This window comes from Xenopus tropicalis, chromosome 1 (assembly GCF_000004195.4).
Source record: "Xenopus tropicalis strain Nigerian chromosome 1, UCB_Xtro_10.0, whole genome shotgun sequence".
Taxonomy (NCBI): Eukaryota; Metazoa; Chordata; class Amphibia; order Anura; family Pipidae; genus Xenopus; species Xenopus tropicalis.
Genome location: NC_030677.2, coordinates 66,994,467 through 67,016,744, shown reverse-complemented (window position 1 = coordinate 67,016,744; position 22,278 = coordinate 66,994,467). Strand labels below are relative to the sequence as shown.

Genomic DNA, 22,278 nt, shown 5'->3' with positions numbered 1-22,278 from the left:
TTTTCTCAAGCATTGTAGGAAATCACGAGATATATAACAACAAGATATACATATATCATGGTGAACCAACCTTTCCAAGAGGACATCTTTCGGCAAATGAACCCCAGCATGAGATACAGTGGTTGCCAAAGGGACTATTGGTTTCCCTTTTTGCCAATTTTGCAGATCTTGAAAATGTTTTGGGCTTCATGTGTATATGTTTAACCTACAGTAAAAGAATTTCAGTGCTCATTACAATGCAGCATGCTGGTGTGAAAATTAAGAGTAATGTGTGGAAAGTATCATGTATCTGTAATCAGTTTTCCTCAGGTTCTTGCTCCTAGTAAATATCGTGCCTGCCATATGAAATAGTAAACATTCTGTGTGTTGCCGTAGCCTGTGGGCCTGGTATATGTTTATTATTGCCTTCTTGGGTGCAGATTGTTCTAGTTTGCACTAAGCAGCCCATACAGAAAATTTTATAAATTCAACTTAAATAAAGCAAGACATATGCGTCCATTAGATGTTAATGGCACTCGGATTAAAAACAAACGGTTTCTGCATAGATGTTGCATGATTCAATTACAGAGCTGTGAAATAAGTAATCTTTTTCAGCTTTTTTTACTTAGAGAAAACAGCTACGGGTGATGTCAGAGCCAGCACTAAAAGCATTGAGAATCCTGGCAGGATATAATGCAGCTGCAATCCAACATGATGCTGGAAATGGGGTTGTGAGAGCATAAAGGCTTTCCGTATTCCCAGGGTGCACAACTGCTTGCGGCCTTGGCTTTGATCTCTTCAAAGGCTGCTGCCTCCTCCCAGTTGAGGAGACTTGGCTGCCGCTCACTTGCATTGAAAAAAGGCAGAGGTCTCTATTCAGGCAGAAATCAATCACTGTGCAGGAACAATTATGTGTAATTCAACCATCATGGAAACAGGACGAGATTATGGGTTTGTTACCTGAGTGACTGCGTGGAGATGGGGAGCAGAGTCCTGCTGACACGCCACATTCTGATGACAATAATAGGCACATGAGTGATGTAGTGGGTAGGGGGAACACAATGACAAATGTTGGTCATGCTGTCCAGCAGAGCAGAAAATGAGGTTACAATTGGCAAATAATGCTTGCATATGTAACCGTATTTTAGCAAGCTGGGCAACTGGCGGGACTGCATACAACAGATCACTGACGTGCAACAGAGGAAAAATAACTGCTGCACAAGATAAGACTGTGTGTTTGTCTTGGAAATGTTGCTCTTGCACCTGCAAGTGTGTTCAGAGAGAGACACAAGGGCACGTGAAGCATGGCATAAGTGTAGCCATTCAGCACCTTGGCTTTGTCTGTGTTTGCCGGGAAAGTATACATAGTGGTGAAAATTTCCTGTATAGTGTAAGGGCACTTCAAATCCTTTGTTAGGTTGGTTTGCAGTACTTTAATAAATGTGCTTTAATAATTGTGCCATAGAGAGCAGCAGCTGGCATGGAGAGTTTTTGTCCAGAGTGCTCCAACTGCATCAGTTACAGTTTCTAGTGGTGTAATTGCCTGATACCACAGCAGAATGTCTTCCTATATCCCATGGTTATATGGGAATATGTTTTACTTTGTACATATATATTGTAACTGTGCCAAGAGATCCTCTTCACTAAGCCATTACCAATATGTATAGGACATTAAGACATCCTGTGCATTATGCTACTAAGAAATGCACTTCCCTTTACACAAAAAAGGAATTGCAAGAACTGCATATATTGCAGTATATTCCAGCTGGCCAACTACATCAAAATCATAACCCAGTCTAGCCAGTCCTACACTCATGTTATACATTTTGCCTGCCACTTGCTTGCTTTCAACGTTAAAACTCCCAAATGGTTGCCCTTTTTATTGGCCACCACACAGATCACCTGGCTGTGTAAAATGTATAATAAAGTAATAGAATTTGTAATGAATCAGATGAAAGTGGGTGTAGGACTGACCAGTGGTGACTTAGCAAGCTAAACATAAGCTTGGTAGCTGCTGGTGATCCCAGGGAGTGTGTGGAGGTGAGTCCTCAAAACTATTAAGGAATTACATGCTAGTGGCCTGGGGTGGCTTTCTAAGCACAGGGCGCCTGTCTATGGGTAATACACAGTTATATGAAAAAGTTTGGGAACCCCCTCTTAATACTTTGTAGTTTTGTTTATCATTGGCTGAGCTTTCAAAGTAGCAACTTCCTTTTAATAAATATCATGCCTTATGGAAACAGTAGTATTTCAGCAATGACAAAGTTCATTGGATTAACAGAAAATATGCATCATAACAAAATCAGACGGGTGCATAAATTTGGGCACCCCAACAGATATATTACATCAATACTTATTGAGCCTCCTTTTGCAAATGTAACAGCCTCTAGATGCCTATAGCCTTTGATGAGATTCTGGATGGCGGTATTTTTGACCATTCATCCATACAAAATCTCTCCAGTTCAGTCAAATTTGATGGCTGCCGAGCATGGACAGCCTGCTTCAAATCATCCCATAGATTTTCCATGATATTCAAGTCAGAAAAACTGTGATGGCCATTCCAGAATATTGTACTTCTCCCTCTGCATAAATGCCTTTGTAGATTTCCAACTGTGTTTAGGGTCATTGTCTTGTTGGAATATCTGACCCCTGCATAACTTCAACTTTGTGACTGATGCTTGAACATTATCCTGAAGAATTTTTTGATATTGGGTTATATTCATCCGACCCTCGACTTTAACATGGGCCCCAGTCCCTGAAATAGCCACACAGCTCCACAGCATGATGGAACCTCCACCAAATTTGTCAGTAGGTAGCAAGTGTTTTTCTTGGAATGTGGTGTTCTTCTTCCACCATACAAAGCACTTTGTGTTATGGCTAAATAACTCAACTTTTGTCTCATCAGTCCAAACAATTTATTCCAAAATGACTGTGGCTTGTCTAAATAAGCTTTTGCATACAGCAAGTGACTGTGTTTGTAGTGTGAGTGCAGAGAGGACTTCTTTCTCATCACCCTGAAAACACCCCAGTAATCAGATGTTCCTGGTTAATGAAAGATGTACCACTGTTATCTTTTTTGGTGAAAGTGGAGTAAATGATTATGCAGGCTGAGAGGGGTTCCCAAACTTTTTTATATGACTGTATTTCTCCGTACTGGACTCTTACAGGGTTTCTCTTGCAAAATGTATCTGGGTCACAGGAAAATACCACAAAAGACAATGGGGTGGAGTTAATGAATGACGTATATTACACTGCAGGCAGTGTGTCCACTGAATTAACTCCTTCTGTGTAATTTCCATTTTGTGGCATTGTTTTACATCTATAATTGGCATTTTCTGTGCCTGCAAAGTAAGATCTCAGTATGGAAAGAAACTTCTATTTCTTCTAATCAGACTTGGCCCTCAGTACGCAGCACTTGTTGTCCTCAGAGCCATAGTATTTGCAAAATATAAATCCTTCCTGATAAACATTGTAGCCAGAGTAAGCACAAGGTGCCAATTTGCTTCTTATCCCTCAAGGGAAAGGCCAATTAGGAAACCAGGCTTTAGAAGCTTAGATAGCTGGCAGTGTCTTGTAATACTCAATATAGCATTGTTGCGGCATGCTTGTCTGCATCAAGCAGAAGTGCACGCCAGATCACGAACAACTTTAACGATGGTGGCCACTAAGCTGAAGAGATAAATGCTTTTGAAGAGCTTTATGATAGGAACCAAGATCATTTATATAAACACAGGGATACTCACACAGAGATTTGTACTTGGTACTTTACTGTGTCACTATCTGATCGGATGTTTTAACTCAATTTTTTTAACTGACTTTTACATGTATTTTGTTTATGAACCAAAGGCAAATTGTGAAAGAAGATACATTTTTACAGTGCTGTCTTTGTAACAGTGATGTGTTTATTAATTGTGAATAAAGAAAGATCTCTTTGTTTAGGGTTACTGTCAGTCTTTTTCCCAGCCACATACTGTAACATCGGCATTGTTGTCATATCTTCCTCATAGAGTAAACTGAAAATGCAAGGCAAAAAGAAGGCAAATGAATGATTATAAAACTCACTGATGCTGAATTTAGTACACAGGGCCACGCTTACCTTTTATGCTCCTCAAGCAGAGACATCAGAGATCTGAGCAATGCTTTGAGTTACAGATCTTCAAACAATATAAGTCAAAACAAAAAATCAATCCCTCCAGTCCCTCGGAGCAGTTATCTAGAGATAAAAGAGAAAAATAAAGTTATGCTAAAGCAGACTTGGGAAAAGGAACAGAAATACCAAAGAAAGCCAGAACTTGGGCAGAGCTGAGTGGACCTTGGATGAGCCAACATCAATGAGTCTTCTCATCAAAAAATTGTTGATCTTGCCAACTCTTCTCAGTAAGGCCCAGTGCGCTCTAGGGCTGCCTTAAGGGGTGGCTTCTGTAAACTCTCTGTTTTTTCCTTTATATCTTTCTTTTCACAGTTCTACATAGCCACATGGGACCTGGAAAATACAGTACCACACTGAAGGCCATTTAACTACTTAGAGTTTTAAGTAATGGCAACGTTGCTGTTCTCCAGGAGAAAAACATTTTTTGTTGTGTACTGTTTTGTTAAACAGCTCACTCTTACCAAACTGATGTTTTTTTAAGGTGACTGAAAAGTGTTTTTAGATTGTATAGCAGATATGCTGAAACCTGGACTTTTAAAGGGTACATGGAGCATCAAATTTAGGTCATTACTCATTATTTGGCTTTAAGTATTAAAAGTTGGGCAAGGTGCAGAATTTGTGTTACGTTGTGCCTGACAGTGTTGTACGGTGCGCCTTATGTCAAATTTAAAGCTGGCCAGGCTTCTTTGGGGAAGCAACAAAACATTGCTCCCCATCATTAGAAAGACAACCTTTTGTAAAAGAGTGCTTTCAGGGTCAGTTGTGAGTGTTTGTCACCTGGCCATGCAGCTATTAGTCTCCTGGGGGACAAAGTGGCCCAAACCATGCCCTAATGTAGCCTTTTAGAGAATTATTGAACATAGTAACACATTAACTGAATTTAAGCAATATTCCCACTCTGTTGGCTCTTTATACAACCTGACCACATATGTATGGGTTCCTACATTTGTTCCAGAGAGTTTTATTAGATAGTATATGATATAATTTGACTTGTGGTAATTTATGAGTACCTAGATCTCTGCTATTGCCACATCCTAATTTCATACAGTAAGGCAGTTTTCATCCTATCATTCCACATGAGGAGTTTTTTGCTGTCAGGGGTTGTTGGAAAATTTGGCTGCATTTTGATTGGTCCAAAATGACATTAAACTCTAAAAAGTTGCTGAAAATGGGGAGTTGCTTTCTAATGAGCAAGAGGAAATCATTATTTATAATAAGAAACATTTATAGCAGTTGACTCAAAAATAGTTTTTTTTTTTTTTTTTTACCCAGCCTTGCAAGTCAGTGGCAGAGGAGTAGGAAGATAGTTCTTTCCCTGCATTGTAACAGTGTATCTGTCCCAGAAAAAAGCTTGACCTTTCCCATGCCTTTGATCAAGCTGGCAAACAGTGAGCTAATGAATAAGATGTGGAGTAAAAACAAAGTTGGGAAAGACCCATGTTTTCACACTGAGGGGTTGTAATATGTGGAATATTTGGCCATCATCCACCCTGATGTCATTGTTAACTGTTTACTGAGATTTTTCCAATGCACAAAAGCCATGTTACCAACAATGAACATGAGAGGCTCTCTTTTGATACATTCATTTTTGGGCCTCATTTACTATGGCGAGCACAATTGCCAGTGGTAGTTTTGTTGGGCAATTGCCAGTGTGCCACTTTATGGCATGATGTTACGGTAAGTAACGTGCAAGGGAGACCTGTACTTTATATCTGCTTTTTACCAGGTATATAGAACAGGGTCCCCTATGCTTTTGGCACAAATTGTCTTTGTTTAAATGTGCCTTTATAATTGCACATTGTGCACATTTGCTGACAGGCACAAGTTTTGCTTCTGCATTGGTGCATAGCCTCCACTGAGCACCTCCAACAAACGTTGCATCAGTTTACAGCAGGTGCATTTAGTCCTGAAATCTGGGAGGAACACTGCACTGTAGGAATAAAAACATGAAGGTTGTTCTCATGTTTGTGTCTAGCACTTTGTCCCTGTAAGTAAATGAGGATATTCCTTTTCTCCATTATAAGGGCAGGTTAAATTACATCTAAATTATACCATTATTGCCTTTATTTTCCTTAAAGGTACACTAAAGGCTGGCACAACATTTCAGAAATATACATGAAGTGCAACCCTGGCCACTTTTTCAATTTATTTTAATAAGTTTAATTGAAGTGTTTGTAATATAAAGAGTAATTAAAAGCTTTTCTTTCCTCTGCTGGTAAACTGGGATTAAATCAAACTCTCAAGGGCATTAAAGGGCTTGTTCACCTTAAATGTACTTTTACTATATTGCAGCGAGTGATATGGTAAAGGAATGTGCCAATGTGTCCTCATTTTTTTAATTGTTTTTTTTTTTTGTTGTGCAGGGTCTGTACAAAAAGCAATACAAAATGACAATGACTGTGAGGTTTCATTGTTAATGCGGTTGTTGGGGTCAAACTGCACACTTGTGTGACACTTGACAGGACTGATTTGTTCCACTGGCTATCTATTTTATGCTGTTATAGAGTGATGAGAGCCACAGACTTCAGAACTGAACAGAACTAGTTGGCTGTCTCTGTTGTGGGCTCTGTTTTGCTCAGGGTGGGGGTGCTCTAGAGGCCAGTTTCTCCGAAGGGCCCAAGGTACCCTGTCCAGTTCTGTGCTTCTTGTGCCAGGGACTTCCCAGTCTTAATGAAGAGCCTATTTTTGAAAAGGGGCCATGAGCCACAGCTCCATCCATCTCATTGTTAATTCAGCAACAGTGCTTGTGGGGACCTAAAACACCCCTCTTGTAGAGGCTGGAGCTCACATAAATAAACTCTTTAATATTAGCCTGTAAAAGTAACTAAGAATGTATATTTTAATGTAGTGTCAAAGGTGAGGTGCCAGTGGTCCTGTTCTAGATGGGAAAACAATATTCTATTTATATAGCTGTGGACACTGAAGAATGCATTGATTCTCCTTCCTTCCTTTCTTTCTGTCTTCCCTTCTGTTCTTTTGTATGTTTGAAAAGTACAAAATAAATAAATATATCTTTCAACAAAAAAAAAAATCCAATGATTCCAATAAGTCAGAATTTAATTGTTTTGTTCTTTATCTTAGGACTGAGAACTGAACATGGTTGTTCAGTTTAGCACTGTATGTTCTCTGAGGTCACTTGCAGGAAGAACTAGAACCTTTATATCTCAAGATATATCTCGAGATTTACTTTGTGCTATTGGTATCAATGATGAAAAAATCAATGAGCTGGCAGATGTACTGCATGTACAAAATAGGCATTGTGTCAAAACACAATTTTGGCATGAGAAAGTGATGAATTTCAGTGAGGCACAATAGACTATGGGTCACCAGGAGAATCACAATGGTCTGCACAGCACGGGAGGAGTAGAAATTAATATTTATTTTCTCTCCCCCTTAAAATACTAAATACAATTTTAAAAACCTTAAGTTTTGTCCCTTTATGAAAACATACACATAACTGCCAAAATAACATATATCCCTAGGGTACAAAATGAAAATATTTTTATTTGTGTAGGTTGAATATGTTTATCCAACTCCTACAAATAACATATGTATTGTTTCATGTGAGAAAGGAATTCAATCTATAGTTCTGCAGAGAACCATTTGACATTACTAAAATCACTGTATCCTACACAGTTTATCTGCACTGTTGATAATAACTGGCTGTTATTAAGTGGTGAATTATAGGGGTGAGGTGGAGATTAAAAAGAGAGTGGGGTGGGATTGGGTGGATTTGGCACATGGCTGGTGGTTCAGGAAAAGCAGAGGCTGATATTTTGTTGGACCGGTTTATCCCTGGGCTCAGATGGAATTTTAGTGGCGAGACTGGTGAAATAAAAGTTTTGTGGTCCCATTAGTTGCTAAAGCAAATGTACAGTTGCTACCAATGCAGAGAAACAGTGCATTATATTAGTTTTATTGGAAGAAAAACAGTGTTGTACAATAGTGAATGATCGCATTCAGTATTATTACTAGACATTTATACATAAATTGCTAGTATGACTAAAATGATTGACATAATTATGATTATATTTAAGGCATACCAGGTCCCCCACCATCACTGGTGCCGAGAGTGAGTAGGGGACCAGAAATGTATCTAGCTTAAAATTGTCCCTTACACATGATTGTTGTCACTGAAGGAAATGCTCCTGTACTACTGCCAGTTTTAACACTACTAGCAAAGATGCTTTTCCCTCAGAAGTATTAACTTGACTAATAATTCTAACAAGAAAAAAAGGATTAATTGGAAGACATGGAAAGAGAACAGACACTTTGTTTTGGAAGGAAAAAGGTCTTTTTTTTCTTTCTTCAGCCAAGGAGACTTTGAAAATAATAATTCAGTAAAGGCTTGGTTCCTTTTGTTCCGCTCTGGGGATGGCATTTCAGGGGTTTGCCTTAGAGACTAAAGAGACACATAGGAAAAACAGATGTGTTAATAAATCATAAACTGTCTTTGCTGAGTTTTTATGCTGCACATCAGAGCTTAGAGCCAGGAGCTTGCAGCGATTTAGCCAAAGGACAAGGAGCTAGTTAGAGTAATTACTTCTGCTTCTGTATTAGAATCTTGTGTAGCTGACATGGGGTCATAGGGCAGGTCATTATGGATCATGTCAACTGAAGGGCTTTGAGGATTATTTCTTCTGGAATGGCTGCAGGCATTGATTGTGCATACCTATTGACAACACTTTGCTGTGATAATTAGCTCCATAGAAGTATGCAGATAGGGGATTTCTTATTTTCAGAAATTTAATTAATTGAAGTGCCAGTGAGATGATAAAGTGAGACGTGTATGGCATATGTTTGGGAGAAATCATTCTGTTAGGGTTTTCTGGGTTTTAAGGTTTGTGGAAATATTTGAACATTTGCCCTGCAGATTATGTATGATTTGTGTCCCCATAAACAAGGCTGCTTTTGCAAAATAATTGTTAAATCTGGCTCTTTCTATTAGAAAATATATTACAGAAACTGCTGCAAAAATTTTATTATTTATCCTGGATGGAACATCAAAAAATTGGTTTTGCTTGGAAAGATTAAATCATAAAATGTTTTATAGGCTATCAATAACCACCAATGTAGAGGTATTATTATTTGGTGGTCCTTAGCTTACCTAGGCTAACGTAGCTTGTAGGTACAGTTTTGGCAGTAGACATTCCAGTCCCTATAGGAAATGCAGGAAGTAATATTAAATATTGTATAAACAATAAATATTGCTATGAAGTACCACCACCCAGTGTGTTCACAAGCCTCTCCAAGCCAAGGTCTGATGTATTACATAGAAGAAGGAGATGCACAGGTTCTTTAGTGCCGAAACCAGCCCTATTGTATTTATTGACCTAGAGTATCTGTTGTGGAGGACCCCTCTGTCGGGTGTACATGCACTGTTTGGCCCGCTAAATAATTGTGCGCCTCTTCTTTGTAGTAAAATCCAGGAAGTGCCTAATGTGCACCACTTTTTCAATGTTACCTTGGAAAATAGAGTTGTGAGAAGTTAACAGATATAATTTTCAGTAATTATACAGTATTTGCTTTACATTATTACCATTAGCGCAGCCATTTAGCATTTCCCCATGTCGGTGGCTCAGAGAGATGGATATTAAGAAAATAAGCTGTTTAAAAAAACAAAATGTGGCTACTGATAAGAGGCGTATTACTTTGCTTACTGGTGTACTTCAGAAGTAACAGCATAATCAACCTTTTTTCCCACAGACCTAAGACCCCACTTTTTATACAGAGCATCCGAAAGGGACATCTTACTGCCAAGCAGGATATCTTCCCTTTGGAATTTAGCTCATACATATTAGTGGGATTTTACCATTCTTTTGTTACTTCGGAACAAAAAGGGGATCTTATATACACACCTACCGGCACTGCTTTCTCTCTCCACCCGGGAAAATATAAAACAAGGCCAAAGCTTAAATTAAAATCCTTAGGTTCTTATCTCCTTCTCACAGGAATGCAAATCTGTGTTGAAAACCGTAAAATTAAGAAGAGAGCTAGGATAGCATAATTTAGAGAGAATTCATGGTACCAGATTTTTTTGAGCTCTATGGCTGGAGGGATAGGGCAGGCATTAATAAGAATATTAATGCAGCTTCTAACACATAGTGGGTGGAAAAATAACAAAATCTGAAAATAAAGCACAAAAACAATACATATTTTATTTGTGCATCCCCACCCCCATCATAACTATATATATATATATATATATATATATATATATATGTATAGACTGGATATTGTAGCTGTCATTAGAAATGTGCTTAACATAGTATTTTAGTAACATTTAGTTCTTATTTAAAAAGTTTAAGGTTAATTTTCTTCCTGGAGAATGCAGAGGGGAATGCCCTCTTTGTGTGTTTATTACTGTAGTTTGCAAAATATATGAAAACAAACTCTCGTTGGTTTTGCATTAGGCAGCCCATTTTACATTAGGTTGCAGTGTAATATGGCAGAATATAAACCAAAAAATAACATTGTGCCTATTAAGATAAAATATGATTCTTTACACATTTCAAGTATATATTAATTTAATACTGTCAGTGGTTTTTAAGTTTGTCAATGTAGCAATTTGCTATTAATAGCATTTTTCTGTCCCTTTCTACACTGCTGATCCTGACTCTTGAATTCATTTTCAAAAAAGCCCTGCAGGCTTCTTTATATATCTGTTATTCAGCTTGATTCTATTCTATTCTTGTTTTAGCAGTCAGAACCAGCAATGTATGGAATTGGTGGGTATTATTATTATTATTAACATTTATTTATAAAGCGCCAACATATTCCGCAGTGCTGTACAATAAGTGGGTTTCATACATTGGACATACAGAGTAACATATAAAGCAATCAATAACCGATACAAGAGGTGAAGAGGGCCCTGCCCAAAAGAGCTTACAATATAGACAGATACAGATTTCAATTACATTCATTTCCAACTTTACTTTTGCCTAATACCAGGCCTGTATTTTTGGTAATTATATGGAAGTAGTTCAGCATAAAGATGCCATTTCCTGCATCACAATTGGCATAAGTGATTTGACTTGAAATCCGCAGGCTGGGTGGGTTTGAGCCAAGAAAGTTGAGACCTAGGTGTGGGTTTGGGCAGGTAGCCATTCAAACTTGAAGCAGGGCCCTCCCCTTTGGTAAAGTAATAGTGCTGACCTCTGTGGGCTGATCCTACCCATATATTGAGTTATCAGCGAGGGAGCTGGGCTGGGTGCTGGTAATTAAAGGGTGTGGTCAACTTTAAGTTAACTTTTAATATGATGTAGAGTGAACAATTATAAGCAACTTTTCATTTGGTCTTCAATATTTATTTGTTATAGTGTTTGAATTATTTGCCTTCTTTTCTTTGTCACTTTCAAATGGGGGTCACTGATCTCTGTAGTCAAAAACTATTGCTCTGTTTTATTGTTATTGTTACTTTTAATAACTTTTTATAACTTTTTCTATTAAGTCCCTCTCGTATTCATATATCATTCTCTCATTCAAGCCACTGCCTGGTTTGCTAAGGTAATTTGGACCCTAGCAATCAGATAGTGGTTATAACTCCAAACTGAAGAGTTTTTGAACAATTATAGAAATAATGAAAAAGGTACAAATAATAAAAAATGAAGACCAATTGCAAATTGTATCAGAATATTTTTGTTACTTACTTACTAAAAGTTAAATTAAATGTGAACCACCCCTTTAAGTAAAAGAGGACTTTAAACTGGGTTGGGTACAGGTTGGGAAGTAGCAGGTTAGAAAAATGTTTTGATCCACTTATCAGTAGACCACAAGGTAGAATGTATTTGCAATAGCCATTGTTATTTTAATGCATTTTGTAGTATAATAGGTTGTTTTTTCACCCTAGAGTAGTGTAAAGTTTTCCAGTGCTAGGGAAGAATAATGAATCTAGAGAAATAAGAGAAGCCACTAAAATCATAGAGAAGACCGCAGTATTTTAGTTTAGCAATAAAACCCTAAGCAGCTTAATAGAGACAATGATGGATAAGAACAAAAATGGATGTAATGTTGAAGCTTGCAGTCTAGAGGGACATGAGAACAAGGGCATAAATAGTATGGCAAATGCACAATTTTATGTGTAGTAAGATAATGATGAGATCACTATGAAACAAAAATATTGTAAGAATTATTTGCTTACTATGGTTTAAAACATATAAAACTGTTGGCGACAATGTATTTTTGTGCTATTAAATCTTTTATTTGCATTTGGGCAGTTACCTCTTATATATACCTGCTCACAAGCTGCAAATTATAATGATGAGGTCATGTGAAAAATTTACAAGAGATTTTTGGAAGTCCAAGGGCTTAAATTCTAATTCAAAGGGTTTCCTCTGTATTTATGATATGCATATATTAAGAGAAGAATGTTTTACCATTTCCTTTTGTTTTATTTTCCTTAAAGGACATGCAAAGCCTACATTTGCCTACAATGTATATCAGTTGGCACATCTCCCCCACGCAAATGGCATCATTTGTACTGCATATATCCCCTCCGTTTGCCAGCACCATCACATTTTCCTAAAGCAAATAGCAGCTTTCACCTGGTGGCCATTTTTCCTCTGATACATACTCAGATACATTTAAATCTGCAAACAGCATACACAAACAGACCCTTATTCAGCATACATTTCATCAAGAATACAGGCTCACACAGGCACAACTGTCTTTGATAAAAGTTCTGCTTTGTTTGAGCTGAGCTCAGGAGAGTTGGTTGGGAGAACAAAATTAAATCAGACAGCTAGAGCTGAGTTTCTATGGGAACCAGCAATGCCATCTCTTCACTGGCTGCTAGACTGGGGGGCGTGTTTAGTAATCTGAGCTTAGAACAACTGAGCGTGCCCACAAGCCAACAGCCAAAGCAAATTCCTGAGGGTGGGGGCTGAGTGGGTTACAGGAGGAGAAGCAAATCTAAAGCTGGCCATACACGCACCGATACTATCGTACGAAACCTCGTTTCGTACGATATTCGGTGCGTGTATGGCATGTCGGAAGTCGACTGATATCGCAGGAAGCTGCTGACTCACCGATCAGCCAGGTTAGAAAATTTTGATCGGGCGCCATAGAAGGCACCTGACCAAAATCTGCCGGCAGGGCTGAATCGGCAGAAAGAGGTAGAAATCCTATTGTTTCTACCTCCTTATCTGCTGTTTCAGCCCTGACGGTGTGTGGCGGATCTGACGATGTTTCCTGCTACCGATGGTCGCACGAAACATCGTCAGATCGCCACGTGTATGGCCAGCTTTAGTGATTAAGGGCATGCTGCAGCCTTACTATTAACCTCTGGAAATCCAGTGTGGCAGGTATTGAAAGATTTCTAAAGGCTGTTCACTGATTAAATTTTTGTGTGTGGGGTTTACATGTCCTTTAAAGGGTATGTCACTGGCTTGCAAATTTAAAGGTGGCCTAACAAATACAGATATTTTTGTGGAAATCAATAAAACAAAAAGGTTCATTTATGTATGCCAGTCCCTGGACAGAAGTGCTTACTGCATGAGCACTAAAAGGTTCCCTGGTGCCCCTCAGTATTCTTGCACTTCCCTGCCAGGGACTGCTATCTCAAATGTGGTTGTTAGTAGAAAAGATTGGTAGTCAGACGGGTTGTGTACTCAACACCATAAGTTGGATTTTCATTTAGGACATCACGGTGTGCTATTAGCCTTAAGGTGGCCATAGACAGACTCCCTACTAATGTATTCCAACTGAACATAGAATTATCTACTGAAATAGACCCCTGACTTGCCATACATGTCCAGATTTGATAGAGCAACTTGGTTAGTGCAGTTGACCATACTTCTCCTTTAAATTCAATTATACAGACATAGATTCAGATACACCCCCTACATTCATGGCCTATACAGGGAGATTCCAGTGGCAGCATAGGAGTTACCCTGTACTAAGCACTAGAAATTGCAGAGTATAGTGCCTTTTAAACATGCTGTTTCATATAAAGCTTTAACTATGGCCCTACATAAAGATAATAAATAAATAAATAAATAGCTTCAGTGTTCCTTTAAAAGCTGTAGTCCATCTTTAAGTACCTTCCTTACACTGTACTTTTCCTAATGAGATATTTAGGTGAAATTAAACATGTTTTCTATGAGTGTTAGGTAACTATTTAGTGGAATAATTTTGGGGTAATGGAACCCAGGATGTAGTGATATTTTGTCCTTGTGACAGACTTTGTCATAAACACAAAATGACCTCTATGCTGTTAGCTTAAAGATAGAGCTGCTGGAGCCGTACTGCTAGAGTCGGGAATGTCAGTTCAGATGTTCAAAGCAGATATCGGCAACCCCTCCTATTGACTGACAGCTCAACTCTTCTATAGCATAAGGGAATTCCATGAGCCGAGCTGTCACTCAGCATGGGAGAATGTATGCTTTGAACATTTAACTGACACGCCTACTTTAAGCAAACAAGGCAAATTGCCCTAATTCAGAATTAAACTTGTGTCAAACATGGTGTCACAAACACCAATACACTGCCTTCTGCCCCATCTTTAGAATGCATAGCGTCACACACATAAGGCAGATTTGGCACAAAAATTATTTTGTGTTTTTGGCATGAAATCTACCACGTGTGTGCACTGATTTCCTTTGAAATAAAAATAAGCTGCGGAAGTCACTCACAAAAATAGAGAGCTGCATGTTACTGGGCAATAATTGTGTTGCCATAGGTTAGCTTTTCTGCATATTACTTAAAATATAACACCAAGAGCTTATAAAGTTCTTTATTGAGAATTCGTAGAAATAAAGATGCATATTAAAAATATCTGTAATGTAAAACGCTAATTTTATTTTGTTTTATTGCAGTCAAACAAAGTCCCAGTGGTGCAGCCATCACATGCCATCCATCCTCTAACACCACTCATTACTTATAGTGACGAGCACTTTGCACCGGGAGCACACCCTTCACATATCCCATCAGATGTCAACTCAAAGCAAGGTAAAGCAATCCTGTCATTTTGGGAACAAATCATACATATAGCTTGTGTTCTGGAACCTTTACCGAATGTCTTATTGCATGCACAAATTAATAGTATTAGGACCTTGCATTTGGGATTAGTTAGTAGTAATTTATAAATAGAAACTGACATTTTTTACTTAGCTAAGGCATTTTATATAAACTAAAGGTATTTATTATGCATTATAACCCTGTTTAGTTTCTGTTTTGGTTTATGGAGAATGCTTTTACAAGTGAAAGCAAGATGGCCAGTGGGCTGTGTTATTGAATAGAGTATTATGTGGTCCATTCCTGGTGACTTAAAGATTTAAAATTGGTTCAATAAATATGGCTTGTACTAAGGAGCGTTTCTGCCTGTAGTTTTAATCACAAAAAATCTATGGTTTGTGAGTATCACTAGTTAAACAATCTCATCTAATTAATGGTAATATAGTAAGTGTGAAAGCAAAATAATGATAATAGTATTATGCAGTATATAGCTTTATACTGCCCTTAGAGAAATGTCCTGTGCTCATGTCATGAGTGAGAAAGCCATTAAGGAAGAATTAATAGGAGAATAATCCAAACTTAATAACAGGTTATATTAACTATTGCATTACAGAATGCCATTTTGTGTTACAGCAAATTGTGTTTTAGTGTTGAAACTTTACTTCTCTCCTAGTTAAAACATGCCCATATATATCTATTTTTCTTTAACAAGTAAGTATTTAACTTGTTTTAATAAACTTCTGGGTGTAGATGTATTCATCTTTGTCATCAGGCAAAAATTTCTGCTAAAATGCGTGAGTTCCCGAGTTTAGTTGTTCTTCTGCAATCGATTGCTCTGTATTGCTGCTGAATAGGATTTTAATGGTTTTTTCTACAAGGGTTTTTTTGATATAAATAAAATGGCAAACTTTTTATTTTTCTCAACTACTCACTCGTGGGAAAAAAAATGCTTGTTATTTTAAAATCCCATTCAGCAGAAATCCAAAGCAATTGATTGGTGAAAAATCGAGTGAGTTTAGGAACCAAGTAGTTTTTTCAGCAGTTGTCTTACCAAACACAGACAGGCAAAGATAAATCCGCCCCTTCATGTAATAAAAAACTGTCACTATTATACACAGTCCACTAAACTCTACTGAGTACTTAAGATTGTCTTTATTATCTGTCTTCATTATTTCATACCCAGGACCCAGTTTCAGACATTTTGAAAAAAATTGTCATCCTCAGGACCTTATATCCTGTGGATGATTTTTTTTTTTTTTTTCAAAAATGGCTTATAGTTTTTAAAGAGATGTTGGCATTTCTGTGTACATAAAGGGAGACACTAAAATACTGTTGGGACACACAATAATGTGTCTCAGTTGGTGCCATTGCCTGAGGTTTTGCAACATTGTTAGTCATGTCCTGTCTGCTGTATTCCATTAGAATTTATGGCAGAGCAAACCTGGCTCCCACTCTTCCTGAGTCTTCATGCTTAGGTCTCTATTGTTCCTCATTACTCACTGACCTTTTGCACATGGACCTTCCCATAGTGAACTATTTGATATTAAGCTGTGCTAATTAACTCCCCTTCTTTGTAGATATTCTAGTGATTAAAAAGCTATAGACGACTTTATCCTTTATCAACTTGAAATTTTAGGGCTACTACCTGACTGGTATTTAACAGACCCAGACAACCTGTAAAAAAGTATTGATTTATTATTGATGCCAATGTTATTAATAAGGAAGAGAGGCAACAGATATAAAAAGGCCTGTATTAAAAAAAAATCCTGTAGTCATTTCCCATGCTCATTGTTTGCTTCTTATATTGAGGGGGGATAGTCAAAATCTGCCCGTAAAAAACAGACTTGATTTTTCATCAGTGCAATAAAGGCATAGGGCCAAACAATTGCATTAGCACAATGCCCAAGGTTGGCATATCTGGGAAAAGATTTGCTCATTTGGCGACCCTACCAAATCTAACCTTAACTGGATCAGCCCCATTGTTTGTGCTATAAACATAGGTCTCTTCAACAGCTAGAACTGGAATGTGGCACACATTTGAAAAAACTTTGAACACTTTGTTTTACAGACTGAATCAGATTGCATCATACAGCATACTTAGATATTTTTTTTAAAGCATTTGCCATGCTGAATGCAATAATGGGAAAGTATTGCACCCATTATGATGACATGCACTTAAGCAGCAAGGTGGTTTTCCCAACTTAACTTACCTCCCAACTCACACTGTGTGCGCTCTAACAGGGTTGTGGAGGGACCACAATTGCCAAATTTCTGTTTTTTATTATTTCCCTTAAAAAGTTAACTTCTGTTAGTTCTTGTGTTTTATGTTGATTTTAAGTTTTATGTTGTTTTTGAAGCAAACTTCTGTAACAGCACCCCAAGGAGAGCTTTGTCTTCTAAAGGCAGTGTTCAAAGAGCTAACAAGATGCAAGGTGGAGGGGCAAATTTAGCAGCCAGTACTATAAGGGTTAAAAAGCCTTGTTGAGACATAACCCTTCTTGCTTGCATGATAACACTGGGAATTACGGCACAGAATAGCACACAGTCGTTTGGGAATGGGATTAACTCCTATGCCTTGGTTCTTGGTATCACTCCCAAGACTCAGACAAAGTGCCATTTCTGGTGGGAGGGTTGCCTTTATTACACTGTTATTTTAGTTCTGCAATGAGTAGTAACACTTCTGAACAGCATGACCTTGCAGCCTCTTAGAGTGAAGCTGATGTTAAGCTTAGGAAAAGCTAGAGTGACACCCGGGTGCCAAGTGAATTATATCAAGTGCATGCATTAGAAGACTAAAATGATTCATAATTAGCCCCTGATCCTCTGTGGTTGCAGATGCAGAGCATGGGAAATCCACACAACCTTAAGGGAAAGGGTATTAATGAATATGCCCAATTATACATTACATTAACTTACATATTTTATGAGTGACATTTTTGGAGCTCTTAATTTCTTTATCTTTATTTTATAGAAAAAGGTTAATAGCATCCATTTTTATTCATAAGCATTGATATATTTATATACACTCATATATTCCCATAACATTATTCAGAGTTTTTTGGTACAGGGCCATTCCTGAAGGCAATGTGTTGTGAGGGTTAAAACTGAGATTAGAAAGTGCCTAAGCACCTTAGAAATGTAAATTTCATGGTTATTCCATTATTCACACTGCTCGTGTATATTTTTCCTCATCTGTCAAAAATAGCACAGAACTTGAGGACACTTAATAATATATCGAGGATTGAGTAGGAATTAATGTCTTTGGGGTAAAATGAAAAAACTTATGTTTTTGTTATAGATCCAAAAAGTATATGTTATACCTCAAAATTTAGGTTTTAATATTTATCCTTTTTCAAATGTTTTATCTACTTAAATAACTATCAGTGCCCAGACTGTTGTCATCATCTGCCATTGAACTACAAGTCCTAGGACACCATTTGGTATACCCCCAGTTGTCCTAATGTCAGTGGAATAGTCTCAAATTTAAGGGGTGGGCCTTACTGAGAAGCAGAGATGATTGGGAAAGACTGGGTTGTATGTTGTGGGTAGGGATGTGACTTAAATTTTTTTGAAATTTAAAAGTTGAAGATTATGCTTTGGAGCTGTATCCACACATATTCTTTTCTTTACTGACAGGCATGCACAGGCATCCTCAAGCCCCAGACCTCCCTACATTTTACCCTCTGTCGCCTGGAAGTGTGGGCCAGATGACACCACCATTGGGCTGGTAAGTAAATTTAACTCTCTGTTGGACTTGTGTTAACACCATATTAATTAATCTTGTATAGTTATATACAATATAGATCACTTTAGACAAAGTTGCTGTAAATGTAATTAAGCCTGATAGATTGGACATCTTTGATCATGCCATGTGAGTCTGTTGCTCTGATATTGTTCTGATATCTAGAATATATGTTTACTGAAACAATAGGTTTTTCAGAAGGGGATTCCAATAATGCTGTTTCCCCACAGAGCGACTAATCACCAGCAACAATAGAAGCCGCCGATAGAAAGGCCCCTGCATTGGTTCAGTTTTCTGATTTCACGTGAAGTTGCCTGCAGGAGGAAACTTTGTGCGACTTCAGAAAATCGAAGCGATGCGAAGGCCTTTCCAGTGGTGACTCCTATTGTTGCTGCCGAAAAGGCATTTTGGAGCAGTTAGTTGTAGAGAAAGTAGAGATCTATCGCGGGCGACTAACATGCTCGGTGGGCATCAGCCTAGTGGTATTGCCATGTGCTTCCTTACTTTTGCTGTTATTATATCAGCCTTTAATTATAAAAAAAAGAAATAACTGGTAGTGGTAGTCTAGGAGCCAATTAACAGAAAGTATTGAAAAGTTAGGAAACATGAAGACCGGTTGTAAATGATCATGTAATGCAATTATTTAGGTTTAGGGGAAAAAGTTCCCCTTTAAATTGTTTGGAATTAATTTCTCACCCTCAAGTTATACATGAGACATTCCATGAGGTTTTTCACACCATGCTAGGTACAGAGTTGGAAAACAGGATGTTGCATTGTTGTAAAACACGGGAGGTTAATAGGCCCTCCTTGGTATTAAATAATGTTAGTTTGTTAAGCTGCACATAGTCTCTACATGCACTTGCTTAGATCTTTCTTTTTTTTTTTTTAAACATGGCACCAAACCTAATTATGTGACACAAGTAAAAATAACTTCCTGACTCCACGGGTGTTCATTGAAGAAGAATCTAAGTCAGATGTTTGTTTTTGCGGGTTGAAACCATGATTTGTTTTAACCAGCAAGCATGAACACAATTGTTCCCTTATAGTAAATTATTGTTTTGTAATTATATCCAAATGATCTTATTCCTTTGGTAAAAATAATAATAATAATGCAGTCAAATATTTATGTGCTGGAACATTATTGTTATTTCTCTGGTCCATTCCTAGGATACTGTTCTTCTTATTCATAGCTCTTGGAAACTCCAGAATCCTGCATTGAAATCCATTTTTCAAAAACAGATTTGTTTATATTTAATTATAAAATTTCACATGGGGCTAGCCATATTCTTCATTTCCCAGGGTGCCACTGGCATGTGACCTGTGCTCTGATAAACCTCAGTCATACTTTACTGCTGAGCTGCAAGTTAGAGTGATATCACCCCCTCCCTTTTTCCCCCAGCAGCCAAAGAGCAAAACAATGGGAAGGTAGCAATGTAGCAGCTCCCTGACACCTGGATTGCTAAAGTGGTAGATATCAGAATAGCACTCAATGGACTCCTCCAGATACACGGGAGTAAGAGAAACAATAGGTTATCTGAAAGCAGTTCTAATGTGTAGCTTTGACTCTTTCTGAAAGCTCAGACTCAGGCACAATGCACTGAGATGGCTGCCTACACACCAATATTACAGCTAGATAAATACACTTGTTGGTTCAAGAATAAAATTTTAAATGGTAGAGTGAATTATTTGCTGGGCAACATTATTTACAGTAGGTTGGAATGTCTGACCTATGTCCCTATAGCTGTTGTTAAACAGCAACTGCCAACCTTTGGATTTTGGAAGGTTGTACTTCAATAACAATGAAAGATGAGGACTTCAGATTTGGCAACACCAAAAGTGTTTTTGCCTTCTCACCCTGCTGTCCTCATAGTACATTAACTTGTTCAAGCCCTTGAAAATTGTTTGCAAATCTGAAAAGAGAAACCAAACACCATACCAGATTTTTTATCCACAGTGCCAGCAATATCGTGGGATTAGTTTGTGTGTGTTATGATGCCGTTGCACTCTCTTCTAATCTGCATGTATTGCTCCATGCACTATGTGCAAACCCACACACCAGTGCTTGGACCCCCACCCTCAAGGTCTCTTTGGAAATTATCTTCCACAAAGGCAAAAGCTATCCTGCTCACTTGGTCAGAACTGATTCTTGCAGCCTCCATTTGCACATTTATGAAGGACTGAGTATAGTATTACTTTTTGTTTCATTGGTATATGTATCACTCACCTGCAGCACAAATGTGTCATGATCCTGCATGGTAGAAATTGCTGTGTTATAGTAGAGCAACTTAAATATTTCTGTCAGGCAGAGCATTTAAAGTAAGATCCATGGGCAGTGATATAATTTGAGTATTGGTGTCTTAAAGGAGAAAGAAAGGTAAAAACTAAGTAAACTTTAAGCCATAAGCACTCACAGAAACCCTGAACTGAGTTCTCTGTCAAAAGATATGTTGTGTCTGTTTTCCTGTGCCAGAGACACACAGCTGTCTCCCCTCTCCTGCTCCCCCCTCCCGCAAGAATGCTAAGAACTCATACCCCCCCCTTAGGAATGTGGATCTGAGCCAATCAGCAGGAAGCTGACTCATAGTCTAACTAACTGAGCATGAACACCGGTCTGGGTCTGGGTGTAGGAGCGAGGCATTATTGGAACTTTCTTTACACAGCTCAGTGTTTTTTCTTCCTGTTTGGCTTCTGATCATCTCACAGGTGAAATATGGGGAAACTTAAGGGTACTATTGAGAGAACTAAAGGTATGTCTGTAGCTTGAGATTAACTCTTTATAAGCCTTTCCTTCTCCTTTAATCCCTGAACATTGATTGTACCCTGTATATGTGCTTCTGTCTATTTCTGTCACAAACAGCTCTTGCTTTGAATCTAATAATCTAGCAGAGAACCTCATAAAAAAACATATGTTTGCGTTACAGGAGTGCTATGTCTGGGGTTACTTGTGGCACTTCCCATTGTCCCACTGTCAGGGGAAGTAGAAAGGGGGTAATTATGGGATGATAGTATCCCTTTAGGCTGGTGGCACAAAATGCCTTCCAGCAAGAATGTGAATCGCCAGTGGAATGGCATATGCTTTACTTTGGTTTTCCGAAGTAGGCCAAAGTTTTCTTGGTTTTCTGAAGTCGACTCAGAAACAGAGGAAACTTTGTGCATCATTGGAAAAGTGATTGGAAGTGATGCATATGCCATACCACTGGCGATTTACATTCTTGCTGGTGGGAAGGCACTTTGAAGCAAAGTCACATTGGGTTGATTTACCCCCCATTCACTTGTATCTTTCCAATCCATTGAAAACACCCAGAATCCCAGTGTGTCTTAACCCCAAAACTGTGCATACACGGTAAGAATTGTTTTCACCAACGACCAATTTCAGTGCAATCCTACAAATCAGTCAAATTACCATAAGGTTAGTTTGTCAAAAAATTGATCAGGCAGGTTTAAAATTTTTTGT

General features: G+C 38.1%; 1 protein-coding gene across 2 annotated transcripts in view; it reads left to right on the top strand.

Moving 5' to 3' along the window:
• Positions 1-22,278, top strand: part of lef1 (lymphoid enhancer binding factor 1) — an 82,972-nt gene that overhangs the window by 24,228 nt on the left and 36,466 nt on the right. For both annotated transcript variants that reach the window (XM_018091550.2, NM_001243834.1), the window contains exons 4-5: positions 14,944-15,076; positions 18,719-18,809. In XM_018091550.2, the coding sequence (XP_017947039.1) occupies positions 14,944-15,076; positions 18,719-18,809 (224 nt within the window). The remainder of the gene's footprint in view (positions 1-14,943; positions 15,077-18,718; positions 18,810-22,278) is intronic.